This window comes from Scyliorhinus torazame, chromosome 14 (genome assembly GCF_047496885.1).
Source record: "Scyliorhinus torazame isolate Kashiwa2021f chromosome 14, sScyTor2.1, whole genome shotgun sequence".
Lineage (NCBI taxonomy): Eukaryota > Metazoa > Chordata > Chondrichthyes > Carcharhiniformes > Scyliorhinidae > Scyliorhinus > Scyliorhinus torazame.
The window spans coordinates 6,447,748-6,467,512 of NC_092720.1; the positions used below are offsets into that span (position 1 = coordinate 6,447,748).

At 48.3% G+C, this 19,765-nt stretch overlaps 1 protein-coding gene across 1 annotated transcript in view; it reads right to left on the reverse strand.

The window, feature by feature from the left end:
• LOC140389449 (scavenger receptor cysteine-rich domain-containing protein DMBT1-like) overlaps positions 1-19,765 on the reverse strand; it is a 133,936-nt gene that overhangs the window by 51,544 nt on the left and 62,627 nt on the right. Inside the window, exons 3-5 of the mRNA XM_072473585.1 lie at positions 19,106-19,303; positions 18,149-18,217; positions 5,377-5,688 (exon numbers count right to left, since the gene is read on the reverse strand). Coding sequence (XP_072329686.1) covers positions 5,377-5,688; positions 18,149-18,217; positions 19,106-19,303 — 579 coding nt within the window. The remainder of the gene's footprint in view (positions 1-5,376; positions 5,689-18,148; positions 18,218-19,105; positions 19,304-19,765) is intronic.

Below are 19,765 nucleotides of genomic sequence, written 5' to 3' on the forward strand. Positions count from 1 at the left end.
ATGGGTACGTTTGCTGTATGTGAAATGAAATGAAAAGAAAATCGCTTATTGTCACAAGTAGGCTTCAAATGAAGTTACTGTGAAAAGCCCCTAGTCGCCACATTCCGGCACCTGTTCGGGGAGGCTGGTATGGGAATTGAACCGTGCTGCTGGCCTGCCTTGTTCTGCTTTCAAAGCCAGCGATTTAGCCCTGTGCTAAACCAGTGTGTGGCACCAAGGGCGAGGACGAATGATATGAGCTCACAAAGCTTTGACTTACACAGGGGTACGAGGCAGGGATTCCCGCTGTCAACGCTGCTGTTCACGCTGGCCATAGAGCCATTGGCGATGTTTCAGGGGATTGGAGAGTGGCGAGGGATTATGAGGGGACAGAGGGAGCATCGGGTGTCGTTCTATGCCGATGACCTCTTCCTGTATATTTCGATCCGTTGGAACGTATGGGGAGGATAATGGGCCTACTGGGTGGTTTGGAGGGTTGTCAGTGAACAAGCTGAATGTAGGGAAAAGCGAGGTATTCCCGGTGAATGAGTTGGCACAGCGGGCTCATTTAGGGGGAATGCCATTTACGCCCGCGAGGGATAGGTTTAGGTATTTGGAGATTCAGGTAGCGAGGGAATGGACGAGGCTCGAGAAGTGGAACTTAACGAAGCTGGTGGAGGAGGCTAGGGAGGATCTTAAGAGGTGGAATACACTGCACTTAACGCTGGCAGGAATGGTCCAAGTGATGAAAATTAATATTCTGCCGAGGTTATCTTTCAAACTTTCCCAATCTTTATACCAAAGGCCCTTTTTCGGAAAGTGGACACGATCATTTCGAACGTTGTATGGGCGGGGTGGCTGCCGAGGGTTGGGAGGACCCTGCTACCTCGGCCGACACATCAGGGGGGCTCGCGTTGCCGAACTTGCTTCATTATTATTGGGTGGTGAATGGTGACAAGGTGTGGCGGTAGTGGGAAGGAGAAGCGGTAGAGTGGTTCAGGATGGAGGAGGAATCTTGTAAGCGGTCTAGTTTGAGGGCTATCATGACGGCAGCATTGCCAATGGCTCCCAGTAGGCATTCAAGGAGCCCGGTGGTGCAGTCCACAATGAAGATATGGAATCGGTTGAGGAGGCATTTTAGGGTGAACGGGATGTCGGTGCTAACGCCGCTGTGCGAGAATCATGAGTTTGAGCCGGGGGTGGATCGTGTATACAGGATGTGGAAGGAAGTGGGGCTGGTCAAGGTGAGGGATCTGTATTTGGAGGAAGGGTTTGCCAGTCTGTAGGAGCTAAGGGAGAGGGCAAAACTGCCGAGGGGGAGTGCGTTCATGTATCTGCAGGTTAGGGACTTTGCGCAAAAGATCTGGAGTGGGTTCCCCAGGTTGCCGGGATACACCCTTTGGAGTGACTGCTGCTCCCGGATGTGGGAAGGGAGGGAAGAATTGGGGATGTATACAAGTGGCTGGGGAGCAGGGATGCGAGCGGGTGGTGAAGGACGAGGAGAAATGGGAAGCGGAGTTGGCAGGGGAGATCAACTGGGGAGCATGCAGTGAGGCACTGAGTAAGGTAAACGGGAACTCCTAATGTGCCAGGATGAGCCTGATACAGTTTAAGGTGGTGCATAGGCCGCATTTGACACGGGCGAGAAGGAGTGGGTGTTTTCAGGGGGTGGCAGATGAGTGTGAGAGATGTGGGCGGGGGCCACCGTATCACGCGTATATGTTTTTGGCGTTGCGAAAAATTGGGAAAATTCTGGGCGGGACTGTTTGCAGTCTTAGTCAGGGTATTGTCGGAGGACGTGGACCCGGACCCTTTGGTAGCGATATTTGGGGTCTCAGAGAAGCCGCAGCTCATGGAGAGGAGGAAGGCCAATGTCTTGGCCTTTGCAACTCTGATTGCACGTCGGCGAATTTTGCGTGAGTGGCAGTCGGCATCGCCACCGGGAGTAGTGGCTTAGTTGGGTGACCTGTACGACTTCCTGCGATTAGCGAAGATAAAGTATGAGTTAAGCGGCTCTTCAAGGGGGTTTAAGGAAGGGTGGGGGTGTTCGTGAACATGTTTGAGGAGCTGTTCGTCGCGGGGGCATGAATAAGAGGAAAAATCTGTGCAGACTGTCTCGTTAATTGTTGGGAAGCATGTTTCCCGGGGTGTTTATTCGCTGTAACCTGTTTTGATACAAGTTTGTAATAAAATGCATTTTTAAAAAATGAAGTAACATGAACAGGCATTTCACTTCCCCAATTAAACGAAAACATGCTCCTCCTTGGTGGAGACAGAGACAAACTGGTCATCGAGAACCATACCCATGTCCTCTGAATCAACGCACAATTTTCCATCTACATCTCCAATAGGCCCAAACCTTTCCTTAGTAATTATTTTTCTCTTAATGCAACGATAAAACATCTTAGGCGAGATTATCCGATTCTGAGACCAAGTGTAGATGCCAGGTCAGTGTTTATTTACTTCCATGACAACAGAACTGTCACCGCACCTGGCCCGATTCAGTGACTGTGGGATTCTAGTACACTTGTCACGTGGAACACAATTGATCTTTCCAAGTACAGTGCAGACAACATGGGCCGAATGTTGAAAAGGTGATGGATTCGCCGGATTCGTGGATTGACTCAGGAGGCTGACAAGCTGCAGCCACTCATAGACACTTCACCGCCCACACACACCATCCCAGCCAACAGGATAACAGCGTGGAGAGTGACACAGTTTCACAGACACTGGGCTGGGACGCTCCTGGATGTGGTGCAGGGGAGGATGACCACCCTGTATCTTGGCCTGGGAAGGGGGTTGCCAGGCCCCGTCGTTCGACGTGCCTGGTCTCACGTGGCAGAGGCGATCAGCGCCGTGAGGGCCATTGTGTGGAGCGGCCAGCACTGCCGTAAAATAGTGCACACCTTCCTCAGGGAGGCCAGAAAACATTGTGCCCCTAGCAGAAATCCTGTCCGTCCCACAAACCCGTAACCCGATCGCCCCATCCAGAGTGTTTCCAAAATCACATCCTGCACCATATGGTGGCACCCATACCGGCTGGTGCCCAGCCACAGAGGCCATCAGCTACCCACCCTTGAGCTGCATGCATCAGACTGTCTAACACTGTCATTTTCTGTTTCCCCTCCCTCCTCCATCCCACAGGAGAAGGTCTGCCATAACCGCCGGAAGTGAAGAACAATGGAGGTGACTGCCGGACCTCCGGTCCCTCACAATTTCTGGGCAGAGGATCCTTTATGTGATCAGCTGCCTAAGGAAAGGGAAGTTACTGGGGTGCAGGTCGGCTCTGGGCGAGGAAGTGGGACACCGTTGAGTTGCGGTTCACCTTGCCAGGTATAGCAACCACCCCCAAAGCCATCCCACCACCTACACCCTCACCCCTACAGCACCCTCACCCTCTCCCTCACCCTCACCCCCACACCAGAGTCAGCCCCACCCGACCGCCATGATCACCCCATCCTCACCCCCACAAAAACCTCACCCTCACCCCATATCAACTTCGCCCTCACCCTCATCCTCACCCCCACGTCATCACCACCATCACACTCACCCCCACCCCAATGCTCACCACAATCCTCACACCCAACCTCACCCCACCTCCATCCTCACAACCGTACCTCACCCTCACCCTCATCACCATCACCCCACACCCACCCACACCCCTGCCCGTGGCCTGCGGTTAAATCGTGCATCTTATTTTGTGCCTTGCAGGACCTGCTGGTGATGGGGTGGTTCCATGATGCGTCCCGTGCCACCAGCCAGCGCCGCAGCCAGAGCTCCTCCACCCCCTCCCATGTGTTGATTAGCGATGAGGAGAGCAACACTGAAGGCAAGCCTCAACAAAATACCCAAGACACCCCGGAGCTCTACTCCTGGGGCAACACACATTTCACGTCACAGTTGAATCCACACCCACCACCATCCCAGAGACACCCACGTCGGTGAAGAGGATCCTGCGACACAATCTTTTGCAACCACACAGCTGATCAGGTAGGAGTACCCGAGGTGCTGAACAGTCGAAGCGTGGGACGACCCCAGGAACTAACTACCGTTCAGACGGATTTCGAGCATCTGGAATGGATGGCGCCATCAATCGTGCAGATGCAGTTACAGAGCCAGGATCTACACGAGGCATTGTCGGCGACCATCCAGTAGCTACAGGTGCAGTTTAAGGAGTTGAACTGCTTACAGGAGCGGAGGGGATGCTACCCATGCATGCCATCCAGGTCAACACCACACAGGTGGCATCTGCGGTGGAGGCACTGGGTACGAGTGTTTTGGGTATGGACCAGCATGTTCAGGGCCTGGGGCATTCTGTGCAGGCTTTGGCCAAGGCCCAGGGCAGCGCTGCCACCTCATAGACAGCCACGTGTGGGAGCCATCAGGAAATTGCTGCAGAGCTTTTGAGTGTGGCCCAGTCATAGCGGGACATGGCTGAAACATCGATGGTGTTGCCCATGCGCTGACCGAGGTGGTGCACACACAGAGGGAGGTGGCTCAATCCCAAAGTGAGATGGGGTAGTCACTGGGTGATGTTAAGCAGACCTCGAAGGTGGTGGCAGAGACAATGAATGATGTGGTTCAACCCCAGCCGGCGATGGTCCACCCCCTGTTCTCCACAGCCACGAGGTTGCAGACCTTGGTCCCCAGGACTGGCTGCGCCACGTGGCAGGGGCGGTCAGAGAATAGCTCTTCTCGCAACCCCGTCTCATGGAGTAAAGTGGGGACACCAGACACTACAAAGGAGGAGGAGGTGATGAGGCCCATGCCGGTGACTCCCGCAAGGGATGTGTCGGAACACCGCAGCACATCAGACTCCGCACCCCTTCCTGTCCCTCATACATCTGGTGGGCAGCGAGCAGAACTCGGCGGCACCACGCTACCTGGGACACCCGGGTAGCAGCCGGGTCCATCCAGGCCCGGTCTCCACAGAAGACGGCCCCCAATGGGGACCCAAGACACAGGGCGGGAATCACAGCAGGCCGCCTCCACTCCTGATGTATCATCTGGGGAATCAACTAGATGTAGCATTCGGGCCCGTAAAGCCGGTAAGGTCGAAACCATTTAAGTTGTCATAGGTCTAAGATAGTCAGGTTATTTGGCTAGGGGATGTATATGTAAATATTTGTGCACATTAAACACCTGTTAGTGCTGTTACAACCTGTCCAGGTGCTCGGTTAGATGGGCGTGAGGGGTGGGCTGGACTGGACTAGCCAGAGACGGGGTGTCGGAGGGGGTCCCCCCCCCCCCCCCTCCCCGATGGGCAGACATTGTGGGTGCTCATAAGGGGACATTAATTCCGTCGATTATCCCCTGCACCCGGGTCATCATTATTTCCATGCACATCAATAAATATCGTGAACGAAAATATTCAATGCTAATTATTTGCAGAAATACCTTTACAGAAGATGGTTACAATCGTCCCAGTTTCGCAGTTCTCCTGGCCGGAAGGCTTGATTTGACACTCCGATAATGACGATTCCGTTCCATAGCACTGAACCTTATCCAGCATCACAGATCTGGTTTCTTCTGAGATCGATTTTTTCAACGTTGTGTGATAAGAAACGCAGCCAATTTGCTTGCAGACTATTTCTGAAGCTGCTGAATCCCAAAGGCTGCTGCAGACGGAGTTCCACTGCCCTCGGTAATAAACCTTCAGTTCCCCAACACATGGTGCTTCCGGGCCTACCAACCTCGCGTATCTCAATTCTGTTGAACATTTAACGTGAGAAGCACTTATTACGCAAATAGTCCAACACTGAACTGAAATGATAATCGTGGAACATTAACACTAAGATCACATCGATTACACAGAACATTAATGTTATATTCTATTAATGTGCTGTTCTTTTAAGATTTGGTTTAAACTCCAGTAAGTGCGACTATCTCTATGTGTTAACCCTACTTTCTCTGTACTACTAACCCTACTTTCTCTGTACTACTAAACATTTCTCAAAATTTGAATTTGAAACAATTGATTTTATTATTCTTTTAACGTGCTTCGAAGAACGTAAATGCAACGAAATGGACCATAGGTTTGTTACCGCCAGTGTTTCCCCAATAGTGAACAAAATAATGAGATTTTTTAATTGGATCAACCCATTTCCAATTACTGCGCAACCGAATTGACCCGAAATTAGTATCACAGTCCTGCACAAGTGAGCATCGAGCTTTAATCCGCGGCGTGTTTTGCCTCTTAGCGGCAGGGAAAGTTATTCTACTTGAACGGGAATGTAAACCTGGCCAATTGTACGCCCCATTCAGTTAGATTCCGGGCGTCATTCTCCGACCCCCCGCCGCGTCGGTTGGCGGGACCCCCCCCCCCCCCCCCGCTGGATTCTCTGGCCCGGATAGGCCGAAGTCCCGCCCATAAATTGCCTGTCCCGCCGGCGTAAATCAAACCTGGTATTTACCGGCGGGACCAGGCGGCGTGGGCGGGCTCTGGGGTCCTGGGGGGGGGGGGGGGCGCGGGGCGATGTGACCCTGGGGGGTTCCCCCACGGTGGCCTGGCCCGCGATCGGGACCCACCGATCCGCGGGCGGGCCTGTGCGTGGGGGCACTCTTTCCCTTCCGCCTCCGCCACGGCCTCCACCATGGCGGAGGCGGAAGAAACTCTCCCCACTGCGCATGCGCGGGAAACTGACAGCGCCCGCTGACGCTCCCGTGCATGCGCCGCATTTCCGCGCCAGCCGGCGGGGCAACAAACGCCATTTCCGCCAGCTGGCGGGCAGAAATCCCTCCGGCGTCGGCCTAGCCCCTCAATGTTGGGGCTCGGCCCCCAAACATGCGGAGCATTCCGCACCTTTGGGCCGGCGCGATGCCCGTCTGATTGGCACCGTGTTTGCCGCCAGTCGGCGGACATCGCGCCGTTGGGGGAGAATTTCGCCCTCGTATCATACACTGACGCCCAAATAATGTTGCGCTGCTGTGTGATGAGTTTTATTTTTCAATGCACCAGAATGGAATATTAATTTGCAACGTGCATGAAAATAGCATGATCCACAATGGCCATGTTTCCCTTTTATGACTGATCTCATGCCAATTGCAGGATGCTCTCATAAATTAGGATGCACTGGGGTGGCTAAAGGGTCCATCAGGCTGACAGTCATTTTGACAGGCGGAAGAAGTAATTGGGGAAAGTTTTTTCTTGAGAGATTCGGGTTATTAATTAACATAAATTGCTGAAGGATCGTGACCAATTCCTGATATCATGTTGTTCCGATACAGTGCAAGGTATTGGGATAAATGTCAGCAGATTAGAGGCCACTCATACCATTCAAATGCACTGGAAGCAATTCAGAAATGGCTTACTCGAGTAATGCTAGGAATGGAGCAGTCCTGCAGTCTTTTGAGGAAAGGTTGGACAGTCAACGTTTGAATCCGGAGTTTTGAAGAGTAAGAGGCGACATGATTGAAACATGCAAAATCCTGAGTGACTTGACAAGGTGGATATGAAAAGGAAGTATTGTTGCAGGCGGGACAATCTATTAAGAAGGATAACTAATTAAAAATAAGGGGTCCCCCATTTAAGACAGAGATGCAGAGTTTTTGATCTCACAGTGGGTTTTGTGTCTTCGCTACTCTCTTCCTGAAAATACAGTGGAAGTAGAGTTTTGATTATTTTCAAGGCAAATATAGATTTTTGATAAGTTAGTGGTGAAAGGTTATAGGCACAAGTGGAAATTTGGAGTTGAGATTACAACCAGGTCAGCCATTATCTTATTAAATGTCGAAGCAGGTTCTACCACTGCACCTAATTCGGATGCACTTATCGACATTATCTATCAGCAAGGATGTGAAAGAGGATTAGATAGGACTCAATCCAAGATATCAGAGCGATCATCAGTACTTTCGATGCTCTTCATTTGCACAAGGATTGTGAAAGGGATTTCAGGGCCTTGTGAGAATCCTTGTTGTCAACTTGTGAAGACAAGCCATTGTGAGGGTCCCTAGCATCTCACATTTTTGCATAGCAGACTTATTGGTACCTTGAATTGAGTAGCCAACAATTACGTCACGTTGCCACTGAGAACAACGGCAACATGTCCTTTAAACCATAAAATGGTAAGATTCCAAATCCCAAGGGATGGTCGATATTGTTCAAATTGATCTCATGCACCAAAGAAAATAAGCTCTAGTTGCATAATTCTTCAATGCGTTATTCCGATTATTATTCAATTTCTGTGCGGCCATCATTGCATTTATTCATGATGGTTTTGAGTACAAGAGCAAGTAGGTAATTTTGAACTTGTAGTAGTCACTGATTCGGCTTCATCAAGAGAATTGCATACAGTTCTAGGCGCCACGCTTCAGGAAGGATGTGGAAATATTGAAGAGTGCAGAAAATATTCACGAAAATGGTTCTGAGACGAGGATTATCAGATATAAAAATGGAACGGAGTACGTGGAAAATTTTCCTCAGAAAAAAGAAGGCTGACAGCAGATTTGCTTGAGGCAGTGCAAACAAAATGAAGAGGGATCTGGAAAGAGTATAACGGGATAAACTCCTCATACTCGTGAAATGATCGAGGAAATGAAAGTGTAGCTGCAAAATAATGAGGAAAATCATCTGAGCGGATACATGAAAGGTTGCTTTCCTCCTTGAAGCTCTAATTTCGGTGCATTCAGCCCAAAATAGCCTGCTAAAAACGTGCGAAGAAACCCTCAACTTCGCCCAACACCACAAAGACAAGGGATGCAAAGCAGCAGTGATTCCAGGGGCCGAAAAGATGGCAAAGGCAGTAAGGGTCTTAGAGAAGTTTCGAGGCGATGACAAGCAGGCGAGTCGATGAGGTGCCAGGCACACCTGATCGGGAAGAACCACCAGACCACGCACAGGGCTCTTCCCCATGGGCGAATGGGGAGAGCCCCTGAGACAGGAACTCCAGGAGCTCAAGGATGCGATCAAAATTGAGATGATGGCATTGGTAAAAGTGGTGGCAGCGGGGGCACTGGGCACCCTGTATGTGGCACTGGAAAAGGCAGCTGGGCGGCTGGAGACTCAGGAAGTGATAATATGGGGACTAGAGAAGCCTTGACTGACCAGAGCGATCGGATCGCCATACTGGAATCATAAATTGCAAAGTTGTTGGCAACGCAATGGACACTGATGGGAAAGGGCGTGGAGCAAAAAAAATCGACCAGAGGGAATCCAGGGAAGGAACCCCATGGAATATGTGGCCCAAATGCCAGGCAAACTGGTGGGAAGGGCAAGCTTCCCAAGGCTCCAGAGGTAGACAGAACCCCCAGGTCACTCGGGCGGAAGCTCAAGGCCAATGAACAGCCGCGTCTATCATTAAGAAGCTGCGCCGTCACCAAGAAGGGGAAGAACCTTAAATTAAACGCGACACATAAGGACAGGGAAATTAACAAAGCTATGGTGGCACTTTATAAAAACAAATTACGGGTTGGAATGCTGTTCCCGGTCAAGGTCTGGGTGACGTCCAATGAAAGGGAATATTATTTCACCGCATTGGAGGACAGAGTTGTGTTCGTCCACAAACATGTGCTGGGACGATAACAATGCAACCAGCATTGAAACAGATACCTCAGCATATCGAGACACTGAGAGACTATGTGCGTGTGACAGAACCGCCTCATTTTTAATCCTGGAGGGCGTAAGGAGGAAGAAGGGGGCATGAACATGCAACGATCGGGTGGAGGTGGCAAAGATTGACCCAGGAGGCGGCCACCACACAATCGGGAAAGCCAGCACTAGGAAGTATGAGTGCCGGCTGGCGGGCTACGTGGCACATGTCCCGTCGGGGATAGGGTGCCTGGCGACAGTGAGGGAGAACACTACAGATAGGTGGTAAAGGGGGTGGATAAACTGAGGGGATAAGGCTTGAGGTCGATAATCAAAGGCACGAAGTGTGTGGAAGTGGGGGGGGAGGGGGAGACAGACCCAGGGGGATAGCAGAGGGAAACGAGGGTGAATGACACATCGCACATGGAGGAAGGAACACAAAGGCACCGCAACAGGCACTTGGGAGGTCCCCCAAAACAAAGGGAAACTCCGGACTGCAGGGGCTGACCCACATGGCGTGTAAATAGATGGTGGCTTGGTTGGTCGCTGGATGAAGGGAAACCCTGGAGCACAGGATGGTCCCTGGATAACGGGACCCTGGAGCACAGGTGCGGAGCGTCATGGTGAGTAAGCTGACTATGGCCATTTTGGATGGCCCCCTAACAAAAGAAACCACAGAGCGCAGGAACACATCCACAATGTATGTATGGTTGATCCCACAAGAGATGGCGGGGGACAGGAACCCTCCATCAGAATAGTTATCTGGAACGTCAGGGGACCAAATGGCCCAGTGAAACAACCCAGAGTCTTACCCAATCTGAAAGGTATTACAGCCAGCATAGTCTTCCTCCAGGAGGCTCGCCTAAGGGAGAAACGACCGACTGCAGATAAAGAAGACCTGGGTAGGACAGACATACCAAGCATGCTGCGGGAAAAGGACTAGGAGGTGCCCAATATTGCTCAATAAATGGATAGCTTTTAGAGTGACTGGGATGGTTACAGAACTAGGGGGAAGGTACATTATGGTTAGTGATGTCCTGAAAGTGGCACCAGTGGTCTTTCATAATGTTTTCGCTCCCACCTGGGATATACAGAATTCATTACAAAGACCATGGCACAGATGGGAGCAGTGGACCCATGGAGATTCACACATTCAAGGGAGAAGGAGTTCCTCCTTGAGTAGATGCAGAGAGTAGATACACAAGATCTACACCAGGATTGACTTTTTTCTCGTGGGGAAAGCGGTGCTTCCAAGGGAAGTAGGTGTGGAGTACTCCACGATCATAATCTCCGACCATGCTCGACAGTAAATGGATGTGTGGTTAGGGTCGGACAGCTCCTCCAGACACGGGGACCTTTTACGAACGTGGAGTGAAACCCTGTCGCCTGCTGGCCCAGCAGCTGAGTAAGCAGGAAGCCACAAGGAAAATAGCGGACACCAGCACCAAGTTAGTCCTTACATCTGAAAAGATGAACTGGCCCTTCGAGACCTTCCACCGTGGGCTTTACACCTTCGAGTCCCCGAGGTGGATTCAGGGATGAAGCAGTACCCCGGGATGGATATCCGGCGGACATCTAAAAAAACAATTCATGACAGCACTGGTCCCACACCTGCGGGTGATATTCGCAGGCTCGGGGTAAGTGGCTCCCTGCCACCAACAGTTGCACAAGTCTCAATGTCACTGATACCCAAGAAGGACAAAGGCCCAACTGAGTGTGGTCTTACAGGCTGAACTCGCTACTGACACGTAGATGCAAAACTCCTGGGAAAGCTCTGGGAAAGTAGCTGGGGAGATGCCTATCAGAGGTGGTCATGGGTGACCAAACGGGCTTTGTCAAGGACAGGCAGATAACATTGAACATCAGGCGCCTGCTGAACGTAATAATGACCCCATTGGAGGAGAGAACACCAGAAGTGATGATCTCCCTGCACACACCTTCGACAGAGTCGAGTGGAAGTACCTCATAGAGGTTCTGGATGATTGGTGCATGGGCCAGGATTTACCTCCCAGTGGAAATTATTGTACAGTGCCCCGATAGCGAGCGTATGGAATAATAGCACAAACTCCAAATATTTCCAGCTGCACAGAGGCACAAAGTAGGGATGCCCGCTATCCCTGCTGCTGTTTGCTCTGGCAATCGATCCTCTAGTGATCACCCTCAGAATGGCGAAAGCAGGGGAGATATCCAGAGGAGGGAGACAGAACGTATAGAGTTTCAATGTATGTGACTGACATTCTCCGCTACATCTCGAACTGTCAAGGTAGCACGGAAGAGATCATTACGCTCCAAAAGGAGTTTGGAGCCTTCTTGGACTAAAAACTTAACCTGAGAAAAAGTGAACATTTCCCAGTGAATCAGCAACGTGGAGGGACAGAGCTGGAGGGACTCCCATTCAGAAAAAAGCCCAAAGCAAATCCCGCTACCTGAGGATCCAAATATCCCACGACTGGACATGAATCCACAAATGGAACATGATGAGTTTGGCAGAGGATGTCAAAAGGGAGCTGCAAATGTGGGACATACTCCCACTCTCGCTGGCAGGGATAGTGCAGACGATAAAAATGAACGTACTGTGTCAGTTCCACTTCCTGTTCAGACCCTTCCAGATTGTATCCCCAAGATCATCTTTAACACAGTATACAAACTAATGATTTTATTTTGGGGAGGCAGGGGTGCGGAGTGGAGGAAGAACCGAAGGATCCAAAAAGTGTCCTGTGAGAAGAAGAAGCATGGGAGACCTGACCCTACAATATTACCACTGGGCGGCCACAGAAGAAATAGTGAGGGGATGGGTGAAGGAACCAGGAGCGGAATGGATGAGGATGGAGGGGAGTTCCTGAATAGGGGCAGTTCTCCGAGCCCTAGTCACAACTGCACGGCAATCCCCTCTGACCAAGTAGTCAAGAAGCCCAGTAGTGGTTGCCACGCTCCAAACGTGGTATGAGAGGAGACAGCCCTTCAACCTAACCGAAATGTCCACGCTGGCTTCCATGTATAACCACAGGTTTACTCCCTCAGAAATGTACACTGCAGTCAAAAGGTGAAGACAGGATGAGGAGACACTGACGGTCAGAGACATGTGCAGAGACAACAGACTAGAAACCCTGGAGGAACTCACAGATAGGTTCCGACTACCAAAAGGAAATTAACTGAGACACATGCAGGTAAAAAACGTCCTCTACAGGGAAACAACGATGTACCCCCTGGTACCAGGACACTCGCTAGTTGTGGAAATGTGGGACGTGTAGGCAATGGAAACTGTGGGGACCTGCATCAGCGATTGTTGGAGGAGGTATGCAACCCCTTGGATGAAACAAGGGAGACATGGGAGGAAGAACAAGGGATACAAGTGTGGGGGGGGGGGGGGGGAGTCTCTAGATTGAAGCATTGCAAAGGGCGAAATCCACTTGACATAATAGGGCTTTGCCTAATGCAGCGAAAGGTGTTGCACAGATCGCAACAAACCATAAATCGAATGAGCAGGTTTTTTCAAAGGTGGAGGACAAATGCGAAAATACCACGTTCTGCTCCTGCCCCATACTTGTCTGATACTCGACACACTTCTTCCAGGCAATATCCAAGGTCGTGGGAGTGAGGGTGGAGTCATGCCCAAAAGTGGTGGTCTATGGGGTCTCTTTATGGGAAGGGGCCAATGCCCTAACCTTTACCTCCCTAATCGCCCACCGAAGAATACTGATCGGCTGGCGATTGGCAACACCACGCAAAGCTTCAGAAAGGCTGCCGATCTGACGGAATTCCTCCAACTGGAGAAGATAAAATTTTCCATCCGGGGTTCGGAAGAGCGCTTACAGAGGACGTGGAAGCGGTTCACTGACTTGTTTCAAGACCTGTACGTAGCCAGCAACCAGTAGAGCAATGGGGGGGGGGGGGGGGCACAGACAAGCCACGGAACATAAAGCAAAAGAAAGGGAACGGAAGGAGAGTGGGGGAGGAATGGAGATGAAGGCCCACAACAAAGAATGTGAGGGGCAACAGATAAAGCCGTAGGAGACGGGCCCGAGGGCATGTGGAAAACCAGAATGAACAGCAAAATTACGCTGTTTAATACACGTCTGGGCCACACTGCGGAGCATTGTTGAGAGAGATTGGCCAAAGGGGGACCACAACCTCGGAGGGAGCGGAGACAAGTACATGTCAATATATTTAATGATCGTTGTTTGTTTGTCTTTTTCTCTGTTTGGTTTTTCACCTTTGTAATTTTACTTTTCCTTTCCTTTGCTTGATTTTGCTTTGTATTACGCTCGGTAATTTAACGTATAAACCAAAATGTGTGACATAAAATGAGAAAACCAACAAAAATATTTTGTTTGAAAAATAAGCTGTGATGATATCAGGAGAAACGTTTTCCCGCACCGTGTCATTTGGGCATGGAATGCATTGCCTGTGAATGTGCTGGAAACAGGTTTATTAGGGGCCGGTTTAGCACACTGTGCTAAATAGGTGGCTTGTAATGCGGAACAAGCAGCACATGTTCAATTCCCGTACCGGCCACCCCGGACATGCGCTGGAATGTGGCGACTAGGGGCTTTTCACAGTAACTTCATTGAAGCCTACGTGTGACAATAAGCTATTATTATTATTCAATTAATTCAAAAGGGAATCAGACTGTTGTTGAAAAGGAAGAATGTTGATGGTTACGTGGAGAAGGTGGGAGAATGGAACTGTACCAGTTGCCCATGTGAAGAGGTGTTCACACACAATGAAACAAGTATGACATCCAGTGAATCAGCTATACGAAATTCTGTGATTACATGGGTGCTTATGCGGTTGCAAAATAGACTCAAGGATGGTATGTTGTCTCCTTGGAGCCATGGTCATGATTTGTTAGAACAGCTGCAGGGCATTCTGAGGAGCAGCATAAACAGCCAGTTGTGGTGATACATATCGGTACTCATGAAACAGGTATAAAAGAAAGGAGAATACAGGGCGTTAGGATGCAAATTAATAGTAGGACATCAAAAGAAGCAATCTCAGGATTGCTAGCAGTGACACGTGCTTTTGAGAGTGAAAATTCAAGATGTACGAGATAAATAGGTGGCTGGATAACTGACATAGGAGAGAGGGATTCAAATTCCTGAGACATTGAACGCAGTTCTGGGGAGGATGGAACGGTACTTATAGGGCGGGCTGCATCTTGGAACAAACTGGATTGGGGGATCGGGGGTTGCTGGGAGTTGGTCGGGATCTTGTGCTATCGGAAGCATTTGTAATAATGCTGATGAATTAACAGAGTAAATAGAGATACCCCGTTGTGATATAGTTGTAATTTAAGGCACATGGCTGCAGGGTTGCCAAGGATGGGAGCAGAACAAGCAGGGGTATTCATTATTTAGGAGGGACAGATGAAAAGGGAAAGGAGATTGCATATCATTTTTAGGAAAGGAGGAAATCAATGCAATAGTGAGGAAGGATATTTTCCCAGCAAATCATGATATGGAATAACTATGGGTGGAGATAAGAACGGCGAAGCCGCAGGAAATGTTGACTATAGGCCTCCCAAAGGGTTTGGAGTGTCAGAAGTCTTTATTGATTTGGAGAGTGACGTAATTGAATCCGCAACTGGAGTCCTGAATCTAAATAACCGGAACTATGAGGGTATGAGGCGAAGATAGATCGAGGGAACGTCTGAAAGGGGTTGGTGGTGATTAGGCAATGTTTCATATTTAAAAAACAAGTGCAACAATTACAATTGGTCCTTCCTGCCTTGCTTAAAAATAAAAAAGGAAAGGTGACTCAACCATGGCTCACAAAATAAATTCGGGATAATATAAAATACAAAGAGACATAAAATTAGCACAAAGGCAGCAAGCCAGAGCATAGGGAACATTTTAGAATTCAGCAAAATAAAATAGGACAAAAAATTTGATGAAGAGGGGTAAAATAGAGCATGAGACTGACCATAAAGGATTTTGTAAATATTTGAGGACAGGAAGATGAGTAAAAAGCTGACAAAGTTGACTCCCTTAGAGTCACACGTGTATCAAAGAAATAACAGAAGAATTGAACACATTATTTGTTTCCATCTTCAAAAAGGAGGGCACAAATAACCTCCCATAAATGTTTGGGAACTGAGAATCTTGTAAAAGGGCAGAATTGAAGGAAATAAGCATGTGTAAGGAAATAGTACTTGGGAAATTAATGTGATTAAAGGCTGCCAATTCATCAGGGCTCAATAATCTACATCCCAGAGTATTAAAGGGAGAGGCCCTGGAATTATTGGTTGCATTCGTGGGCAACTTCCACAATGCCATAGGTTCTGGAGCAGTTGCTACAGACTTTAGGGTGGTGAATGAAACCCCACTGTTTAATAGGATGGGAGAAAAAAAGGGGGAATTACAGCCAGGTTACCCTAACATGAGTAATGGGAAAGATGCTAGAATCTATCACTGAAAATACAATAAAAAGGACATTTGGAAAGCATTAACGGGATTGGACAATGCCAGCATGGGTCCATGAAAGTCAAATATTGCTCACGAAATCGACATGGAGTTTTTTAGGTTGTGTCCAGTGGAATAGATAAGGGGGAATTAGTGGACGTGGCGTGTTTGTAAAATATTTCGATAACGTTCCTCATAAGAGGTTACTGGACAAATGTGAACCTCATGGTACAGGGACTCATGAATTGTCATGGATCGAGAATTGGCTGACAGACAGGAAACAACGAGCGGGGACAAACAAACCTTCTTCTGAGTGGCAGGCAGTGACCACTGACTACGCAGCGATCAGGGTTTGACCCCAGTTGTTCTCCATGTTTTTGTTTTGTTCATGGGACATGGGTGTCGCAGGCTGTACCAGCATTTATTGTCCACACCTGAATGAGGGACAGTTACGATCTGGAGTAACATGTAGGCCAGACCAGGTAAGGATGGCAGATTTCCTTCCCTAAAGGGCATTAATGAACCAGATGTTTTTTTTACGACAATCGTTTCATGGTAATCATTAGACTTTCAATTCCAGATTTTTATTGAATTCAAATTTCACCATCTGCTGTGGTGGGGTTTGCACCTGGCTCGCCAGAGCATTTGCCTGGATCTTTGGATTGATAGTTCAGCAACAATACCACTACGCCACTGCCTCGATATATACAAGTGACCTGGATAGTGAACCAAAGGTAACATTTCCATATTTGCTGATGACACAAAACTGGTCTAAATTCCAAATTCAGAAGGTGATGCAATGAGGCTACAGGATGATTTCGACAAGTTGAGTATCTGGGCAAACACATGGGAATTACAGTTCTATGACTCTCTGGGGAATCTTTGGAGGTGCATCTCGAGAGCAACTTGTCATTCCCACAATGAACATGGATACTTATTGCACTACACACTGTACATGGCCAAGGGTTATAGAATGTTAGACTCACAGAATGCATGCCGCGCAGCTGGAGACCATCGGGCCCATCAAGTTGGCACCGACCCTCTGAAAGAGAACGTCACCCAGGCCCACTCCCCCGCCCCACCTCCCTGCCCCGCCTAACCTTTGGAAAGTAAGGAGAAATCTTGCATGGTCAATCGATGCTCGAAGCACTGAATGACGTACCCCTTCTCCTAATTTACATAGAATCATAGAATTTACACTGCAGAAGGAGGCCATTCAGCCGAGTCTGCGCCGGCCCTTGGAAGGATCACCTTACTTAAGCCCCACGCCTCCACCCTATCGCCCTTTATCCCCGTAACCCAGTAACCCCACCTAACCTTTTTAGACACTAAGGGCAATTTAGAATGGCCAATCCACCTAACCTGCACATCTTTGGACTGTGGGAGGAAACCGGAGCACCCGGAAGAAACCCACGCAGACACGGGGAGGATGTGCAGACTCCACGCAGACAGTGACCCAAACCGGGAATCTAACCTGGGACGCTGGAGATGTGAAGCAACTGTGCTAACCACTATGCTACCGTGATGCCGGTCTCGGAGCGAAGCTGTATTTCACAGCACTGATCAGTGCTCCCGATTTACTCGCATCATCGTTCACCCCTGCTAAGACCACGTCAAAAGGTGTGCAGGTTCGGTGGATTGGACATGCTAAATTTCCCCTTAGATTCTCCAAATCTTAGGTGGGGTTACCGGGATCGAGGGGGGTGTAGTGCCTTTGGGTGACCTGCTCTTCCTGAGGGTCAATGCAACTCGACAGGCCGAAAGGCCTTCTTCCACGCACTGTAGGTAGTCCATGATTCTATAATCCTTGGTCATGCATAGTGTACAGTGCATTAAATATCCATGATCATTGTGGGCACGACAAGCTGCTCCAGAAATGCATCTCTAAATATGTTCCCCAGACAGCCATGGAACTGGAGAACCTGCAACCAGCACCTACAAAAATACAACGGAAGAATACTTTTCAAGAGGCTAAGAAAAGAACCATGATCCTAAATATTGTCAAAAAACACATGATTGTATATTTAATGTTAAGCTACATTAGGGCCAGCATGTGAAAAAATGGATGGCTGTCTTGCAGTCTCAGAGTAGAACCACAGAAAATCAACATTTTATCTGTAAGAGAGCAAGATGCATGGTCTGTATCTTCTATGGATCTTTTTTTAAACGAATGCAAAGGACCGTTTTATTGCGATATTTAATATTTTGCAGTTATTTCGTTCTCAATTAAGAAATTGTTTACCTTTCTCATTCACTGCTTCAACTGTAGTATGTTGAACGGACGGTTGCAAAGATGTTCCAAATTTTGCGGCTAAAATACAAAAAGTGGATGTTATCAATTGCAAAAACATAAAGAGTTTGGACAGTGGAAATAAATCATTAAAAAAGAACTCTTCATTTCATAAAAGCCTTCGTTTATTTTTATGCAATTAATTCAAACCCTGCATCAATATTTTATTCCAAAGATAGGATAGAACGGTTGAAATATGGTTCTCTTCTTGAAGAAGGCCATTAAGCTGATGATGTCTAGGTCAGATCTTATAAAATGAAATCCAATTTCTCCTCGCCTCCCTCTACCGCATATCTGATAACTTTGCATCATAATAGTTATGAAACTGCGAGGCATGGAATAAATAACGAAAACATTTCACTAAGAAGCGTATGCTTTGGGGCCTCGCCAGTAAATTGAATTGCATCCTGAGGGCTGAAAGCCCATGTAATTTCAGGAGCGGAATAAATAATGGTGAATCCAAGAGGTTACCTGAAGATCCCCACTCAGTGCATTGAATCAACTCAGAGGAATAGCCACAATTTTAGTTTCAGTAACCGTACTTGGGAATTATCTGAGCCAATACCACCTGGATATCAATCTTAGCACTTTTGTGCATGTTGGCCAGTACACTCTGACTTTGTTTTTACATAATCCAATTATACAATTAAAATTCCAATTAAAGCTTTCTAAAGAAAATATGATAATGTTCCAAAGGTTATATCTGTCTGGACTTTCTAATAGTATATCGACCGTGTGTTTCTCAAATTAAAATCCGTAACTTCAAAATTACCCTCATAAATTGGGCTCATGATTTAGATTGTTCCCATCTAGCTTACTTCATTGCCCGCTGCGTCAGTTAAAAGACAATAATGTAAATCCCGTCATTACATCACCGGTGTTGTGCACAATAACCCAGGCTGGATTTACTCGGGAGGAGCATGAAGAATAAGTCAATTGTGGATTTGCGGTTTGTGGAATTATTTTCAAATTCTCCATAGATTTTCCGATGCAGTTGGGGAAAATGTTCACTTCCACGGTCAGGTGTGAGGGGTGTTAGTGAATCAAGTGGAAGTTTAATATCGCTTTCGATTTTCTTATTAATCAAAGCCGAGCCGACTTTGCGCCCTTTAAGAAATACATATATTATTGCTGTCACTTAGCGATTGTACTGTGTTCAGATATGTCTACTAATGAACATGTCGTAATAGTACACTATCCTGGAAACCCACCGTGAGACCTGAGAATGGATGATCTCGCTGAGCGTTGCGCTGCTCCAATAGTAGAACTGCCTCACTGAGAGCCAAGTGAAGGGTCTGCTGTCTGACTGACGGGTACAAAAATTCTACCACGAAGCTGCCCTCGGTGAGACCCGGTTGAAAGGATTGTTGTTTCTTTCATTTGCTCGGTCTACCGTTGTGATAATGTAAATATTCTACTTTCCACCTCTCCCATGCCGACATTGTGACCCGGATGCATGTTTTGGTAATAAATGTTGGTGGGTTCGAGGAATGGAAAACATGATCAGCAAAAAGACAACATTGCTTTAGTGAAGCAAATTATTTAAAGTTCATTCTCATGAGCATAATG